A 19,287-nucleotide genomic window follows, 5' to 3' on the forward strand; every position below is an offset into this window, starting at 1 on the left:
TTTCCCCAATGTAATTCCTACAGACTTTACCCTAATAAAACCTATTTTTAGCATGCATTGTCCTGATCATGTGACCCTGATAATTAGAGGTTCCTTGCAATAAACAAATCATCTTCTTTCCAAATCTATTATTACAATATTTTTCCGGCACCAGATGGCCAAGATTTACCATCTTATCATCTTAAACATATTTTTTCGACTTGACTGGGTAAAAGTTTTTTAAAAGTATAGAAGAGAATGTTCCTTCTGCTGCCTTAGCAGCAGCAGCTGGATGAACAGCAAGGCCATTTATTATTTGAGCAGCAAGGTGTTTTGTCTCACTGGATTATGTTCAGTGATTATTATTGGTTGAGAACTAAAAACCTGTGAACAGAGGATTTTTTGATCACTACACGTGAGAGTTATGACAGAGCATCTGCTGACAACTGTCTGGTTGGCTTGTAGCCATGAGGAACTGCAGAGTGGAAAACACAGGGGAAAGAGGATGACTCTGCAGTTACTGAACCAAAGCAGGAATAAGAAAGTTGGTTAATTCAAGCTGCACTTTGTTCAACATCTTTCATAGGATCATAGATTAGAAAACAGAATTAGCAGCTATCTTATTATTATTATTATTATTATTATTATTATTTCTTTTGAAGAGAAGGCTCAACAATGAGCAATAGGCATTTTCAAAAGCACAAGAACTGTATATGAAGCTAGGGTCTCAAACATGTCAATCCAGCAGTCATTTTGCAAGAGTTCAAATATGTTCATCAGTCCCCGAGTTTCAGGTTTCATTAATATTATAAAGAACTGACTTTCAAATGAGGAAATAAAAACAGCATTTATCCTCATCTGGAGAAGAACTAAAGACCAAACTAGGATAGTTTCTAGCTCCACTCAAAGATACAGCAGATTCCTTAGACCAGTTGTTGAAACATATTTCCAGAATAAGGATTATACCTGAATTTTGAGTAGCATGCCAGGGATCACATTCCAAACAAGACAAAAACTGAAACTACTTTCCTTGCATTAATTTTTGAATTTAACATAATTAATATAATTATTCTCTAGTCATTCTGTCAGAAATATTCCTTAATGTTTTTTTTCCCCATTTATGGACGAGTTCAACTAGCCCCAGATGTGATGACGCAGCTAGCTCAAAGCCGAAAGGGTGGCGAGCAGCGGACAGTGCTGGTGGTGAACGGCGAATCCGATATTCTAAAGATCAACACACCATTGGAATCTGGAATGTAAGATCTATGAGCCAGGGCAAACTGGATGTGGCTATTGGTGAGATGTCAAGATTAAAGATAGACATTTTGGGTGTCAGTGAACTGAAATGGACTGGAATGGGCCACTTCACATCACATGACCACCAGATCTACTACTGTGGACAAGACGACCATGTAATAAATGGAGTAGACTTCATAAATAATAATAAAGTGGCTAAAGCGGTGCATGGATACAATCCAAAAAACAATAGAATGATCTCAGTTCGAATTCAGGGCAAGTCATCTAACATCACAGTGATCCAAATATACGCCCCAACCACAGATGCTGAAGAGGCTGAAGTAGAGCAGTTCTATGAGGATCTGCAGCACCTACTGGACAACATGCCTAAAAGAGATGTTATTTTCATCACAGGAGACTGGAATGCTAAGGTGGGCAGTCAAATGACACCTGGAATTACAGGTAAGCATGGCCTGGGAGAACAAAACGAAGCAGGACATAGACTGATAGAGTTTTGCCAAGACAACTCACTCTGCATAACAAACACTCTCTTCCAACAACCTAAGAGACGGCTTTATACATGGACTCCACCAGATGGACAAGACCGAAATCAGATTGGCTACATCCTTTGCAGCCAAAGGTGGTGGATATCTATACAGTCGGTAAAAACAAGACCTGGAGCTGGCTGTAGTTCAGATCATGAACTTCTTATTGCACAATTTAGGATCAGACTGAAGAGATTAGGGAAGACCCACAGATCAGTTAGATATGAGCTCACTAATATCCCCAAGGAATATACAATGGAGGTGAAGAATAGATTTAAGGGAATGGACTTAGTAGATAGGGTCCCGGAAGAACTCTGGCCAGAAGTTCACAACATTGTTCAGGAGGCGGCAACAAAATACATCCCAAAGAAAGAGAAAACCAAGAAGGCAAAGTGGCTGTCTGCAGAGACACTGGAAGTAGCCCAAGAAAGAAGAAAAGCAAAAGGTAACAGCGATAGGGGGAGATATGCCCAATTAAATGCAAAATTCAAGAGGTTAGCCAGAAGAGATAAGGAATTATTTTTAAATAAGCAATGTGCGGAAGTGGAAGAAGACAATAGAATAGGAAGGACAAGAGACCTCTTCCAGAAAATTAGAAACAGTGGAGGTAAATTCCAGGCAAAAATGGGTATGATCAAAAACAAAGATGGCAAGGACCTAACAGAAGAGGAGATCAAGAAAAGTTGGCAAAAATATATGGAAGACCTGTATAGAAAGGATAACAATATTGAGGATCAGCTTCATGATGTGGTCTGTGGACATCATGAAGAGTGAGGTAGATTGGGCCTTAAGAAGCATTGCTAATAACAAGGCAGCAGGAGACAACCGTATCCCAGCTGAACTGTTTAAAATCTTGCGAGATGATGCTGTCAAGGTAATGCATGCCATATGCCAGCAAATTTGGAAAACACAAGAATGGCCATCAGACTGGAAAAAAATCAACTTACATCCCCAGAGCAAAAAAGGGAAACACTAAAGAATGTTCAAACTATCAAACGGTGGCACTTATTTCACATGCCAGTAAAGTAATGCTCAAGATCCTGCAAAGTAAACTTCAGCAATTCATGGAGTGAGAATTCCCAGATGTACAAGCTGGGTTTAGAAAAGGCAGAGGAACTAGGGACCGAATTGCCAATTTCTGCTGGATAATGGAAAAAGCCAGGGAGTTTCAGAAAAAAAACATATATTTCTGTTTTATTGACTATTCTAAAGCCTTTGACTGTGTGGACCATAACAAATTGTGGCAAGTTCTTAGTGGTATGGGGATACCAAGTCATCTTGTATGCCTCCTGAAGAATCTGTATAATGACCAAGTGGCAACAGTAAGAACAGACCACAGAACAACAGACTGGTTTAAGATTGGGAAAGGAGTATGGTATGGTTGTATACTCTCACCCTACCTATTCAACTTGTATGGAGAACACATCATGTGACATGCTGGGCTTGAGGAATCCAAGGCTGGAGTTAAAATTGCTGGAAGAAACATTAACAATCTCACATAAGCAGATGATACCACTTTGATGGCTGAAAGCGAAGAGGAGCTGAGGAGCCTTATGATGAAGGTAAAAGAAGAAAGTGCAAAAGCTGGCTTGCAGCTAAACCTCAAAAAAACCAAGATTATGGCAACCACCTTGATTGATAACTGCCAAATAGAGGCAATGACAGACTTTGTATTTCTAGGTGCAAAGATTACTGCAGATGCTGACTGCAGCCAGGAAATCATAAGATGTTTAATCCTTGGGAGGAGAGCAATGACAAATCTCAATAAAATTGTTAAGAGCAGAGACATCAAACTGACAACAAAGGTCCGCATAGTTAAAGCAATGGTATTCCCAGTAGTAACATATGGCTGCGAGAGCTGGACCATAAGGAAGGCTGAGAGAAGGAAGATTGATGCTTTTGAGCTGTGGTGTTGGAGGAAAATTCTGAGAGTGCCTTGGACTGCAAGAAGATCAAAGCAGTCCATACTCCAGGATATAAAGCCAGACTGCTCACTTGAGGGAATGATATTAAAGGCAAAACTGAAGTACTTTGACCACATAATGAGAAGACAGGACACCCTAGAGAAGATGCTGATGCTAGGGAAAGTGGAAGGCAGAAGGAAGAGGGGCCGACCAAGGGCAAGATGGATAGATGATATACTAGAGGTGACAGACTCATCCTTGGGGGAGCTGGGGGTGGCGACGACCAACAGGAAGCTCTGGTGTGGGCTGGTCCATGAAGTCATGAAGGGTCAGAAGTGACTGAACCAACCAATCAATCAATCAATCAATATGGTGCCGAGTCAGGATGTGTATGTAGAGCGAGTACGATTTGTGGGAGGATTTTAGTATGTTGCAGAGAGTTAGAGAACTGGATTTTTGTTTAGTCTGGTGGAGGATTCTCTTGGTTTTGTTCTTCAATCGGATTGAATTGGATTGGTTTTCCATCTGGCCCATGCAGCTTTTAATTCTTGTTGGGCTATTTGGCGACTTGAAACAGGATTGCGTGTGGCCTCCAGGCCCATCCCCTTGCCTGGAATTGCAGCGGGAGCATGGCTTGGAAAGCTAGCCTTGGGGGCTTGGAGTTGGCAGAGGTGGCTGGATTGAAGAGCCACCAGGAATGTGGATAGGCAGCCTCGCACAGGAAGTGCTTCAGGCTTTTTATACCAATTGGCAGTATGGCAGAGGGAAGGAAGCCGGCACTGAAGACAGAAGATGCCCCTATTGCCCCACAGGAGGGACTGTGCCAAGTTACAAGGAGTTGAGGAGGTTGAAGCTGCTGGAGTGTGCAGCTGCATGAAGGCGAGGGATTGCTGTGGTGGAAGCAGAGCCAGGCCAGGCTGGTTACAATGGCTCTGCGACTCCACCCCCCCCCCCACGGCAGGCAGCTATTTCAGCTCCTCCCTGGCTGGAGAGTTTCTGAGAGTTATCTGCATGAACTGTTTCTAAGTGACAGTCATTATAACCCAAGACGACTGATTGAAGAATGGATCAAGGGCTGCAATTAGAAGGGTTAGGCTTATGCCCTGGATTTTGTCCCCTGTCTCTGGGTGAGAGCCGGGGAGCAGTTTGAATCACAGGGATTGATTGGTGTGGCTGGTAGATGGGGTTTAGGAGGTAACACTTAATTAACTTGAGGTGCTGAGTGCTAATAATGCAGAAGCACCTTAGGTATTAAGGAGTTTTGTTGGATTGTAGGTTGTTGTGAGGTGGGGGGTGCAGGCCTGGGCATGGAATTTGATAGAGAGGGGAGGGGGAAGGGTTCTAAAGGGATGAGAGCAGGCTATAGTATCCCAGTAGTGACGGGCAGTGGGAGAAATGGCGGGAGACGAGGGGCAAGATTTGTATGTGGAAGGGGTCACAGGTATATTGTTCCTGTGGCACGTTCCAGCCCCTTGAACTCACTCCCGGGTCCTGGTTGGCAGACTTTCAAGGCCCTGGGCTGTTGGCTGCTGCTACTGTATGACAGGTCAGTTTGTAATAAGGCCACCCTCATCCATGATTTGATCGTGGATGAGAAAGCTGACCTGGCTTGTATCACAGAAACCTGGCTGGGAGAGGAAGGGGGAGTCCCCCTTTCTGAAATGTGCCCAGCTGGTTACCGGGTGTGGCACCAGCTGTGACACCAGGGTAGGGGTGGTGGGGTGGCAGTGATCATCCAAGACACTTGGGAGGCATCCAGGGGCACTGCTCCTCAGATTGCTGGGTGCGAGACCCTGTTTGTTAAGTTGGGCTCTAGGGATAAGTTGGGACTGTTGCTATTGTACCAGCCTCCCTGCTGTATAGCAACTTCCCTGCCTGAGCTCCTTGACTCCGTAGCCAGGTTGGCGGTAGAGTTCCGCAGGCTTATGGTCTTGGGGGATTTCAACCTGCCTTCCTTGGGGGCGGGGTGGGAGGTAGCTCGGGAGTTCATGATTACCATGACAGCCATGGGCCTATCCCAAGTAATCCAGGACCCGACACATAATGGTGGTCATTCGCCTGACCTGGTTTTTCTGTCGGAGAAGTGGTAGAGTGCTCTGAAATTGGGGGAGATCTCAGTTTCTCCCGTCATGGTCAGATCACTGCCTAGTGAGCCTCCAGTTCTCTGGGGCCATCCCCCTCCGCAGGGAGGCTGGGACTATTAGATCGGCCCACCCCAGGCGACTGATGGACCCAATTGGGTTTCAGAGGGAGCTCGGGGTTGTTCCGGGAGGTCTGCTGCATGGTCCAACTGAGGCCGTGGTGGCTGCGTGGAACGAGAGAGTGGCTGGGGCCTTGGATCAGATCGCGCCTGAGCGGCCTCTCCATGCCCATGACTCCCGCAGCTCCCCGCAGTTCACGGAGGAACTGAGGAGGCTTAAGAGGGCTAAGAGATGCCTGGAGCACCACTGGTGGAAGACAGGGAGCGAAGAGGACCGAACACAACCTAGAGCCACTATTAGAGCCTACCTTGTGGTGGTAAGGGCAGTGAAATGTGGTTATTTCTCTGCCCTTATTGCATCTGCAGATAGCCATCTGGCGGCCCTATTTCGGGTGACTCAGTCCCTCCTCGGAGGGAATAATACCAAGCCTCACTTGCAGGGTTGCTGTGAGGAATATGCTGTGCATCTAGCGGATAAAGTCGCTCACGTTCACTCTACGTTGGACTCCAGCTTTAAGACAGGGCCAGTGGAGGATACGGGGGCAAAGTCTGGCATGGTTAACTGGAGGGAGTTTGATCCGGTTGCACCCGAGGAAGTGGACAGGGCCCTTGCAGCTACTAGTTCGGCCACATCTGTATTAGATCCATGCACTTCCTGGTTGGACAAGGCTGCCTGGGAGGAGGCACGTGATTGGGTCTGGGCGGTGGCTAATTCCTGTTTGAGAGAGGGGGTGCTCCCGCCGGCTCTTAAGGAGGCGGTGGTGCGTCCTCTCCTCAAGGGCCCATTGCTTGACCCAACCAGCCTGGACAGTTTTGTCCAGTCTCCAACCTCCCCTTTTTGGGGAAAGTTGTGGAAAGAGGGTTGCATGGCAGCTTCAGAGGACCCTGGATGAAGCAGATTATCTGGACCCTTTTCAGTCAGGGTTCAGGCTGGGTTATGGGACTGAGACAGCATCGATCACACTCTTAGATGACCTCTGGCAGGAGCAGGATGGGGGCAGTGTGACCATCCTTGCTCTTCTTGACCCCTCAGCGGCCTTCGATACCATAGATCATGGTATCCTTCTGGACCAGCTTTGGGAGTTGGGGGTGGGCAGCACAGTATTGTAAAGTTAGCCACCATAAAAATGCTTTTCCTATATTATACTGTACATATATATTTCACTAGTGAATCCAGTTGGACTGAATGTAATTTTCTCCTGAATAAATATGTTGAAGGTCAACTTGGAAATATTCGGAATGTGGAATAGGAATCAATGTCACCATTGGACCTATAAGTTCACTTCTACCTAAGTAACAACTGCAGCCTTATTTAAACAGCTACAGATATATAGATAAGCAATATCTAGATATGTATAGTCCATATAAAACTGAAAAATCTTCATTAAGATATGTGCAGTTGAAGTGTTCAGGTATTCTATTACCTCCAGGTTCATGAGTTCTACAATGAAAAAGGTGAAAAAACCCAAAGGAAAACTGGATCATAGCTTGCCTGATCATTCAAGAGTGTGGTTTTCTTCCCAGCTGAGAATCATTTGGTATAACCACTGCCTCTTCACCTTCGATGCATTTCCTCCTTAATTCCAAAATGGAAGAAGTCAGGCTTGGATCATAACAACAACTTAAGGTCATGACCTTCAACTGAAGTCATTCTATATGCTTAGGTTAGGCTGCAGTAACTTTTCTGAATCCAAGGATTTTTTTCCCCAAGAGGTATGAAGAAAACCCAGCAATGTAGCACCTCATCAACAACAACAAATTAAACAAACTTTTGTGACAACATAGAAAGATCTGACTTCGACCTTAGACATGTTTGTCCTTTTCCAAGTATCTGTACTCAGTGACTTCTCACTATTCTTGTTCATAAATAGGTTCCCTAATGAGCAGTTTGTTAACATTCTATGCCTTTTTCAGATTTGGTATTATCTCCTTCACCAATGATATTTCTACATCTAGAATTAAAGTCATTAATCATGTTTGATTTACTGATTCCCATTTGCTCAGCATTCTTAATTTTCTTCTATCACCCATTTCTCTCACTCACTCTTCCTCTTTTTTTTCAGAGACTGATGATTTCAAAATTGATTCCTGCAATCCACCTGCATTTGGTCTTAGAAATCAGCCAGCCCTGTTGCACAGCTAAGACACTTCATTCCCCTCTTCATTTACTATAGAAGTAATAATGTACTCTATTCCAGAGGAAGGAATACAGGAAAACAAAATGTTTTAGAACAAAACAGCCAGGATATGTGCCAAATATCCATTATAATCTATTTAAATCTCAGCTTGGTCTCATTACCTCCAATGTCTTTATGAGAGCTGAATGACTGGGATATTATTGCTAGTCATAAAACAAGACTGCCTGGATGAAGGCGGCATCCTTTGCCTACTTTTTGATGTGAGAAATATAAATAGATCCTTGTGAAATAGGAAAAAAATAGCTCAGCAGCTGGAAAGGGAAAATGATGCTCATAACCACTCAGCCAGTAGCCAGAAAAAGCAATTTTTATAAAATATAGTTAATGTTTACAACCATTTGGGTTTCTAGGAAGAGTAATCCATTTAAAATTATAGTACGTACTCAGATTTTAGTAATTCTCAATATGGGTTGCTTAAACTGAATTAAAGTCCATGCCATTGGACCTACTTCCTTATACGTATGCTTAGAAACATAGTACACCAGTGCAGAATCAACTGATGTGCATCTGTCTTCTGTGGAACTTATCTCAAGGTAAGTGAGGACAGAATTGTAGTTTCAAACTGCAATCCTGGACATTTACATGGGATTAACCCTACATGAGAGTAGGAGTTAAAAGTATTTATGCATATATAGATGGAAAAAGTGATGGCTCCATCCATGGGTTCTTAATATCATCATTTGAGAAAAACATTAACATAGGTTTGTGATGGATCATATGAGAGCAGAGTAGCCATAGTACTGCTGATTTAATTTTAATGCCTGCACTCTGTGGAACAACACTTTCCGCTGAGTTGCTATATACTGACTCTCTCCCAGGTATATAATCTATTAGACCTCAGAACATTTCAGTAACATCAAGGGAAAATATCAATAAAACATATATGCTACAAATGAGGAGCACATGGAAACATTCTAGAAGCAAAAGAAAATGAAGTTGTACCTAAATGAACACGGTACATAAAAAGAAACACTTTGATTCACGTTGCATTTGGTTCAGGCAAGATGAAGGAACATGTTTCAGATTCAAATTTAACAACATCCCCCACCCTGAGAAAAACAAAACAAAACACAATTTTTCTAGAATTTTCTTTCCTTAGAACTCAAAACAACACCTATAGCATCTCTGGTAATGCTCCATCCGGAAACTGATCAGATCCAGATCAGTCTATGTGCCACAATCTTGCTGTCGTCCTATGTGTTTTTGACTGACCCCTGGTCTAACAACCCTTACTTCCTGGCTGATTGTTTGGCAGGGTAATCATAGATAAAACATTAAGAAACAGAAATAGTGACTTACAGGGCTACTTTTCGTGCCACACATTTGGACTGTTTTGTTAACTTTACTCTACAATTACACATATTCAGCATTATTAGTATGCATGAAGAGAGCCAAAATAAAAATAGCAAATCTTCATGAAGTGGACTGAAATAAAATATAAAAGAACAGACAGTAACTTTTTCATAAAGTTAAATTCAAGATGAAACTAGGCTACCACCAAGGCCAAAGATCTGCAGAATGATGTGGGAAACAACAAGCAAAAAGAACATTGATAAGATGATCAGGGACAGGGATATGAGAGCCACATAGCCTGACCAACTACATTAATGCACAAATTATTTGATCTGATGAAGGAATAGTTGGTGCCTTTGGATAAGGGAAGGAATTCTTCAATTCAGCTCCTAAAGAAATTCTCCCTGGTTCCAGAGGATTTAACAATCTACTACCTAGTCACAATTCCCTCTTTTCTTTTCTTTTTTCAGATAAGATGCTTAAGGAGGGTACTGTGTGTGCAGTTGCAGACCTTCTTGGAGGATGCTGATTATCCACCTTTATTTTAATTTATTTTATTAATACAAGATTTACATCCTACAAATTTTGTGCAACTCAAGGCAGCATACATAGTGCTCCCACTTCCTATTTCCCTCACAACAGCAATCCTGTGAAGTGGGTTGGGCTGAGAGGGAGTGACTAGCCCAAACACACACAGCCAGCTTTCATTCCTAAGGGACGTCTGTAACTCATGATCTCCAGGATTCCAGTCCAGAACCTTAACTACTATATCAGTTGGCTCTATTGTGTCAATAGATTACCTCCTATGAGAAAAAGACTGGAGGGAATGCAGCTTTGTTGATCCTTTTAATCTCCCAGTGGCTTTTGACACTAATAACCATAGTATTCTCCTGGACTGTCTTTGATTTGGAGTTAAAAACACTGTATGCAGTGGTTCTGCTCCTCCTTGCAGAGATGATCTAAATGAGTATTGGGTGCCTATGCCTCTTATTTTGGCAGCTATACCAATGCACCGATTTGTCCTCAATGTCATTTAACAACTACATGAAACTGTATTTTTATACTGTGTATTTTATGGTTGTTGTTTTTAATCGATTGTTGTAAACTGCCCAGAGTCCCCTGATGGGAGGAGATGGGAGGGGGACAAATTAGACAAATAAATAAATAAATTTACCACTGCTTCAAGATGCTACAGCACAGGAAGTGGTGTGGCTCGGTGTGTGTCTGTGTGTGTACATGTGTGGGAATAATAAAAATATTGTTGTTAATTAAATTCCATGTCATTAGGCTTTTACCAACACTGGAAGTTGATCCATGCTTCCTGTATGCTTGTAATGGTATTTGGGAATGACCTTGGGAGACAGGGAAGAGCTGCAGCCAAGGGAACAATTGGATGAGAGGCAGCTTAGCCTGCAGAAGGAATGTAGGTGTGGCAAACATCCCAAAAGGGACCCTCCCAACTTTCTTGGGCTGTAAATGTGACAAGGGGAGAAATGTAATTCCAGGTTTGCAAGATTCTGTCAATGTAACCTTGCAATAAAGTAGAATTCGTTTATCTGGCATGCTTCTTGTTTGGACACTTCACAAGGCTGACAATACTCTAGCATTAAAAAAAGCTAGTACCGTTTGTGGTGGTGGTGGTGGCAGGGACAGATAAGTAAACCTCAGCCCAATCCTAGACCACTGGGAAGGCAAACTCCAATCAAGTTTTCTTGTTCTGCCTCAGAACAGAGTGTTTTCCCCGACTCTGCTAATGCAAGCAATCCAGTCCATATGCCACACTCCACTCTGCTTCACCCAAATGTTTGCTTTTCACTTGGCTGGTGCATATCCTGGTATGCTCCCCACCCCACCCCCACTCTCTGTCATGTCATGTTGGGCTGCCTGTTATGAAAGGCTAGAGCTTTGCTCTGTTTTCTTTGGGGTACAGTTTCAGTAGTGGAATGGTGACATGCTGGTAACCCAGACCCCCCTTTTTTTAAACGGGGTGAAATTAAAAAGAGTTCTCCTTTTTGTTTTTTCTCCTTCTGGCCCAAGGGACAGAAGTAACTGTAACTATGGTCCCTTTTGTTTTCACCACTTCACAAAGGCATGCCCACCAAATAGACAGCAATCTCCACTTGCTTTCCTAACATGGGAAGGAAGGGAAAAGAAGCAGGGGAATCCAGCAACTGGGACTGTCTAAACTAAGGTCTGGATCAAAAACCTGGACATCACTTTAGCCCAAGTAGAGGAAGGATCTGAAATCCAGAAGAGGATTTCTTATGCCGGCTTTGTTTCCACCTTGTTTACACACTAGAGATAAGTCACTTAAAACTGCAGTGTGCTAAAGCCCTGGGTCTCCTATGGTAGATCTCCAGGTTGCTTGTGATGAAATAACCGGAAGCATGATAGCCCCTAGGGTACAATTAATAGCACTTCATAGAAACTGTGAAAAGACTTTTTTGGGAAACTATCCAAATAATTTAAAGAGAAATGAAAGGAGTTTTGAAAAGATTTTGCAAGTTTCTTATAAATATCTCTGCATTCACAAACTTTTATTTCCCTTAATGTATGTATGTATGTATGCATGTATGTATGTAAAAAATATAATATAATATAATATAATATAATATAATATAATATAATATAATATAAATATATATTTCTATTTATTGGTTAGCCTCTTCTACTCACTGGGTGAAGAATCATTATTCCTCCACACATGGAACCTCCTTAATCAAGGAACATACATAGAAAAAAAAACTTAAAGTAGATTAATTTTGTAACTGAAAAGAAGAAGAAATATTATGGAGTCAGTGGGAAATAGCACAGCAGTGTACATATTTCTTGGGCTCTGAGACAAGGATACATAGGTTATAAACCAAAAGCATCAAGAGAAGGTAGAGGTGACAGGAAGGGACATGGTTCTCTCAGATCAGATTAGCTCTGCCCCCTTTTCCCTCTCCTGTTACACAGTGCTACAATCTCTCAAAATGGTAAGCTCAAGTTTAGCACTTTTTCTGGTTTTGGTAAGACTATACTTTGAGATAAAGCCAGTGTTACTAAGGAAAGGCAGAGAAAAAACCTGTTATTTGAACCTAGTACAAGGACCAGAGAGAGGGAGAGAGAAAGCAAGAAGAGAGGAAGGAGAATGAACTGGACTCATTAGAAAAAAAAAAGGGGGGGGGATGCTTGATATGAAGGAAAATGGGACCCCAGCATTTCCTGTTTAAAATATACCTCTCTCTTTCTCCCTCTTTTTCTCTATGGACTTATAGAGAATCTGGGAAACTGCTTCCAGCTACAGTAGAAAATATTGGATGAGCAGCATGACCTACTGACCCAAAATCACTCCATTGGCATTGTGGCTTACTGAGGTGCCCCCAGGACCACTGCAATATTGGCTACTTTTACCAAGAGAACAAATTTCCTTGAGTATGTGGATCTAAGATGTTGACTTTTACACTCTTTCCATAAATATATAGCAAATGATCTTAAAACTCTCTTATACACTTTCTAGAAATATACAGCGAAAGACCTTAAAATGCACTGTAGAAGCTACTCTTACCTCCACAGAAGATAAACCATATCCTATATGAAAATATAGACTGACAATAACTTGTTGAAAAAATATTGACTGAAAAGATGCAAATGGATGTGCTAAGTTTGTGTCACTTCCTCAAAACAGAGTTCATACATTCTTAAGTCCTTGCAATTTCCATTCTCCTTTGGTATAATAGTAAACTGAGTTTTTTTGGCAGTACTGACAAAATGTTAAATACAGTAGTTTGTTTTTTTTTCCTTTTTTTAAGGCTGAGATAGATGACCATCTATAACTTTATGAAATCCTTTTAAAGCTGGTTATAATACAGTGTCAAGGAGGAAATATAAAAGACCAGGAGTAGCTAACCTAGTACCCTGCTGATGCTTTATATTTCAATTCCCATCAGCTTCAGCCAGCATAACTAAAGGGAAGGAAATACGGGCATTCTATTCCAATAAATCTAGAAGCATATGTTTGTTGACTGTGTCAATAATAGGTGGTTGGCAAAGTATTTATTTATGCTTCTAATATACTACAAAGGATACAATTATTTTTGAAACTATCACTCTAAATACTAAAGAGCAAAGTCTTATATTGGGAGACTAAATATGTCTGTGGCTTTGAAAATATTGGTGATTAATTTAGAATGTTAAGGTAAGACTGGGGTGTAATGAACTTGGCTTGTACTTGCCAAATTCTATCATCATCATCATCATCATCATCATCATCATCATCATCATCATCATCTCTATTAGTAATAGTAATAGTAGTCATCAAAAGAGAAAGGCAAGCCACAATAAATTGATTTCCCATTTTATCTAAGATATATTCAATACCCTAGTCTTTAAATGTTATAGGTTCCCATCTTGGAACCTAACTTTGATTTCAACTTGCCTTTAAAGAGCACTGAAAACCCATAGAACCCTGTGACAAATATAAGCAATATAGATGAAATTGCAATTACTTTTAATGAACAACAGACTAAAATTGTTGTAAACCACCCAGGAAAATGGCACACCCCACCCTCAGTGACATGTTCCAATTGCAGTTGCTCCCCTCCTAGCTCTCATTAGATTTTAAAACATGGCAATCTATTTGATTACAGATCACCTGCTGTCAAATCTAATTAGACACTGCGTTTGATGTTTAGAAAGAAAACTAAGCCAGAAGTTTGGGAAGTGAAAAAAGAAATTCCATGCTGAGATATTTGTGTCTATGAACAAAAGAAGACTTGTGGTAAAGCCTCATGCTAGATTAGCCATGTGACCTTTATGTTGTTTAGTACAAACTGGGGCAGTAACAGTAGCATTTGGACTGTGCATATTGGAATATTTTTACATTTTTTTTTATTTCCAAACCTTTCTTTTTATTGAGACCATTATTCTGCTCAAATGTCAATCAAAATAAAGATGATCTACATTTAAATTGCTGTTTATTGTTAAATCAAAGTTAATCCAAAATTAGAACAGCATTAGAATGAAGCTACCTAAATGGCATTTGGTCCACAGGGCAATGCCTCCCTATTTATCTGGCAGTTTCTGGGTTTAATACCACATTTGTTTGTGCTATATGTGCAGCCTCACATTTCTATAATGATGTAGCACATACAGCTGCATAGAAACATTTAGGCAAAATCCTGGTCCAATTTTATGTTCAATATTTTCCTACAGACAGAAGTTGTAATGGTTGCCTAATCCCAAATACTCAGTCTCACAAGCTCGGGCTTAAAGATAACTGATTTATTAAAGGAATAGTATGCAAATACAGAGAAAGCTGAGAATGAGCCAAAGCGCGTGAAATACAAACTAAATACCCTCGCTTCAAACCCAATCCCGCCCCCACCCCACCATAGTAACCACCCCCTCCCAGGTGTTGGCAACACATCGGCCTGGGAAAGTAACCTTGAATACATGTCATAACCCAAACATACATTCCTGCAGAACAGCAAGGAGATTACAGCCTGGCATGGCTGAAATTCCCCTCCCCGCAAATGACAGACACGGAACAGGAAAGTGACATGTGAAACGTTACGATGTATTCAAACCATTGGAACAATGAACATGACAGAAGTTGACACAACCTCTGTGTGGTTTAAAGTTGAACACAACATTTTTCTCCAAATTTGAATGCATATTTACTATTTTTGTGCAGTTGTTTATAAATTCAGAATAGGAAACACATAGAATAGGATCAGGACAGAAGTTTAAACACCCTGTTGATGCAGTTACCTTTTTTTTTCTTTTTTCTTTAAATTTATTAATAAGGCAATTCATTAGGTCTCATTAGGTCTACAAATAGCCAGGTGAAGACAATTTCACAGGGGAACTATTTTATTATTTATTTATTTATTTATTTATTTATTTATTTATTTATTTATATGGCCACCCCTCTCACAAACACTGACTTAGGGCAGCGTACAACAATCAATTAAAACAATAAATACATAAACCAATCATTATTAAAAATATAAAATAATCATTAAAAATAAAACCACATGCACAGGGTAGAGTGAAGCAGCCAGAGTGATGGAGCCATCATAAGATTTCACCAGTTCCCCAGGACCCCCAGGCCTGATGACAAAGCCAGGTCTTGAGGGACTTTCTGAACATTAGCAGGGATATTAGAAATCCTGACCTTTCTAATCTGTCAGGTTATGATTGTTGTTCTGTCGAACTTCAAGAACCATAGACTCTTAGCAGCCATCTGAATAACTGAAAGTTAATATAATTCACTCTTACAAAGAGGCAAATGCCTTAAAAAAAAAAACTTTTCTAAACATTTTCAACTAACAATTTCTTGAAGGACTCTTGAAGGCTACCAGATAACCAAGAAAAAAACTCTGCTAGAACTGCCTGAAAACCAGTCAAATCTGCAGAACAGAACCCACTGTGAATGACCTGCTAAACAGTTCAGCTGACACTAGGAAGTTGTTCACAGGGCCATGGTCTGCATGGGAATTGTCAGAAATGAAATATTTATTCAACTTCATCACAAAAGTCACCATCTTAAGTATGCCAAGGAAAACTTTGATAAGCCTGAAACATCTTGGAACAAAGTTCTTTTGGACTGATAAAATAAAATTGAACTGTCTGGCCACAACCATGCAAAATACATTTGGAGAAAAAAGGGCGAAATATTTTAGCAGGAGAACACCTTCCACAAGCATGGCTCTGATGTTTTAAGATTGTGTAGCAGCCAGTGGTACAAGAAATATTATGCAAATAGAAGAAGAAATAGATTCAACTAAATGTTAGCATGCCAGCTAGTGTTCCAGTCAGTGACCAAAAAAAAAAAGAAGAAGTTCAAAAGTTGAATATTTCAGCAAGACAACCATCCAAAACCTAATTACAAATCAACCATGAAGTATTCATAGGACAAAAAAGGTAAAGGTTTTGGAACAGGCTTCTCAGTCCTCAGAGTGAAGTATTATTAAAAATCTGAAGGGAGATCTCAAACATGCAGTGAATGCAGGGAGACATAAGAATAGTTCCAAGCTAGAAGAATTCTGCAAGGAAAAATGGGGAAAAATCCCAGAAGTAATTGGCTGCAGAAAGGGAGGTATTACAAAGTACTGGCTGAAAGAATGCCCACATCCTGCACCTGCCACATTCCCTGTTTTCTTATTCGGAAATATCTCTAAATAATCACACATACTTGCTGAAAGATGTTGTATTTAACTCTCTACCATGAAAAGGTTTTGTCAGCTTCACTTAGTGATTCATGGAAACATACAATTTGAGCAGATACCTACATTTTTGCATGCAGCTATACACAAAAAGCAAGCTACCACCACAACCAGGATCTAAACAATCATCTATGTGGAAATGACGGGTCATAAAAACAGGGTCTCTGTGCAAGGCAAAATCAGCAGCGATTCCCCATTCCCCAGAAGCAAGTGATCTGGCAGATACCTCACGTGTAAATATCATTAACACTTGTAATTGTCCAGATATCAACTACTTAATTTGTACCACAAATTTGAAAAAAGAAAAGAAAAGAAAAGAGGAGAAAGATGGAATGAGCTTGAAAAGTTCACACTTGAGGATAAGAATTCTTTAAAACATTACTTACCTACTGGAGACATTTCAGGGACACTGGCAATGTAAGGCCCATCAAGGAATTTTGGTTCATTATCATTAATGTCCTGCACTTTGATGATGAACTCTGATTCTGGCTCCAATGGCTTCCTTGTTTCAATATCTACTGCTTGAGCATGTAGGGTGTAGAAAGGCTTCTCTTCACGATCAAGGCTCTTTATGGCATGAATGTCCCCTGTGGTTTCATCAATGGTAAATACTGTACCAGCTCCATCTCCTGATAATGTATACTTAACACTTCCCACTCCCTTGTCCAAGTCAGAATGAAGCTTAACAGCAGAAAAAGAGAAGGGCAAGATAATTAATAGAACAGTTCCTGGATGGAAGAATAGCAAATTTTAACTAAATTCTTAAATCACAAAGATTTAATTACACACACACACACACTCACACAGATACGCATGCATACAGGTAGTCCTTGCTTAACAACCATTCATTTAGTGATACTTTGGATTTACAACAGTGCTGAAAAAAAACGACTTACAGCTGGTCCTCACAGTTACAACTGTTGCAGCGTCCCCAAGGTCACATGAACACAATTTGGGTGCTTGGCAACTGGTTCACATTTATGACCGTCACAGCATCCCATAGTCACGTGCTCAACATTTTTTACCTTCCTGGACAGCTTCTGGCAAGCAAAATCAATGGGGAATTGTTTGATTCACTTAATGACCATGTGATTTGCTTAACACCTGCAGTGATTCATTTAATGGCCACTGCAAAAAAGGTCATAAAATTGGGTTGGATTCACTTAATGACTACTTTGCTTAGCAACTGAAATTCTGGTCCCCTATTGTGGTCATTAAGCAAAGACTACCTGTACACACACACACATACACAGCTTATAAAGACATTGCTTATAAGGACATGGGTATTTGGATCACAACTATATATTCATAGTTATAAATCATCACAACTAATAGTATTTAAAACTTTATAATTTATATATTTATTAATATGACTTTGCAGGGCAAAATGTGGTAATTCTGGAAATGTCAATAAGAATATATTTCCTTTGTTCATATTGCATGAAGAGGAAGAAGTGCATGAGTCTCAATTTAAAGTTAAGGATATGTAAACCTACCAGACTTTCAAATTAATAACATTTCCATTATTTGATTTCAAACAGCCTCATGCATTTCCTCCAACTGGAAAGTCATGAGGTGTAAGGAACACATTTCTAATATGCATAAGCACAGCTATACTTCCTGAATTGATTGATAAGCATTCTTAACACTCCAAACTTCTTTTAATTTAATAACAAAGCAGGTTTTTAAATCCGGGTTTCCTTTCATAATTTCCATATTCTGATAATGATAAAATGTTGGCTTTTAATTTATGTACAGTGATGTCTTTCCTGCTCTGTTACAAGGCTTTTGGTTGTACTTTTACAGCTACTATGTAAAAATGGTTGGGTGACTTCAATGCCATCTCAGGAAGCTTCTGAGTTTTACCATTGATGATCTGCTGTAGATTTGCAGTTGATCAACCTCTTAAATTATCATTTAAAACTGTAAATCCAGTCTCAGTGGTTTTCACAGCTTTTGATATATCAGGTTAAATGCATTTTAGTAGCCATGGATCATGACCCAATATATTTCCAGGTTTTGGTGTCTGTCAAAGATTATAGAAATAGGGACTGGAACTGTCAAATCCATCACACAGGATTTCTGTTCATCTGTTTTACCTTGCAATCAAGTGGCAATGAAGATACAGTGTTACACACTAGGTAACAGGATGCTTCCATGTCAGGTTGTTTTGTGCAATCACCATATTTAATTCACAGAATTTTAATGTGTGTAAGTGAAAACATAATTATCTTTCATTTACAACTCTCCCATATTTTGTCACATTTTTTAAAAAAATAAATCTTCCTTTTTCTTATCACAGAAAATCTAATCAGGACAAGATGAAGTAAGTACACAATGGTTTTTGACTGGTAGAGCTAGACATTTACCATTTGGAAGCACTTAAGCCATGGATAAGCCAGGTCATGATGCATATTTGGAACCAGAATTCAACATTAATTAATTAAATAGATAGATAGATAGATAGATAGATAGATAAATAGGAAATGTTTAAGATATACAATCTGCATTTTCAGTCAGTGATTTCCAGGATACAGTAATTTAAAACAATGCATAAAAGTAAAGTACTCTGGCTAAGAATCACATTTTGTGATGTTGGAAGAAAATCTTAGCAAGTTCATTCCGAGCCAGGAATAAAAATTCATAGGAAATTGATGAGTTAACTGAATTGTACCATATACAAAAAGGGACAAGACAAGGATGTCCTTTGTTGCCTTTGCT

At 40.2% G+C, this 19,287-nt stretch overlaps 1 protein-coding gene across 1 annotated transcript in view; it reads right to left on the bottom strand.

Moving 5' to 3' along the window:
* CDH12 (cadherin 12) overlaps positions 1-19,287 on the bottom strand; it is a 189,553-nt gene that overhangs the window by 101,132 nt on the left and 69,134 nt on the right. The window contains exon 2 of the mRNA XM_063298766.1: positions 16,953-17,247. Coding sequence (XP_063154836.1) covers positions 16,953-17,247 — 295 coding nt within the window. The remainder of the gene's footprint in view (positions 1-16,952; positions 17,248-19,287) is intronic.

This window comes from Candoia aspera, chromosome 3 (assembly GCF_035149785.1).
Source record: "Candoia aspera isolate rCanAsp1 chromosome 3, rCanAsp1.hap2, whole genome shotgun sequence".
In the NCBI taxonomy this organism is placed as follows: domain Eukaryota; kingdom Metazoa; phylum Chordata; class Lepidosauria; order Squamata; family Boidae; genus Candoia; species Candoia aspera.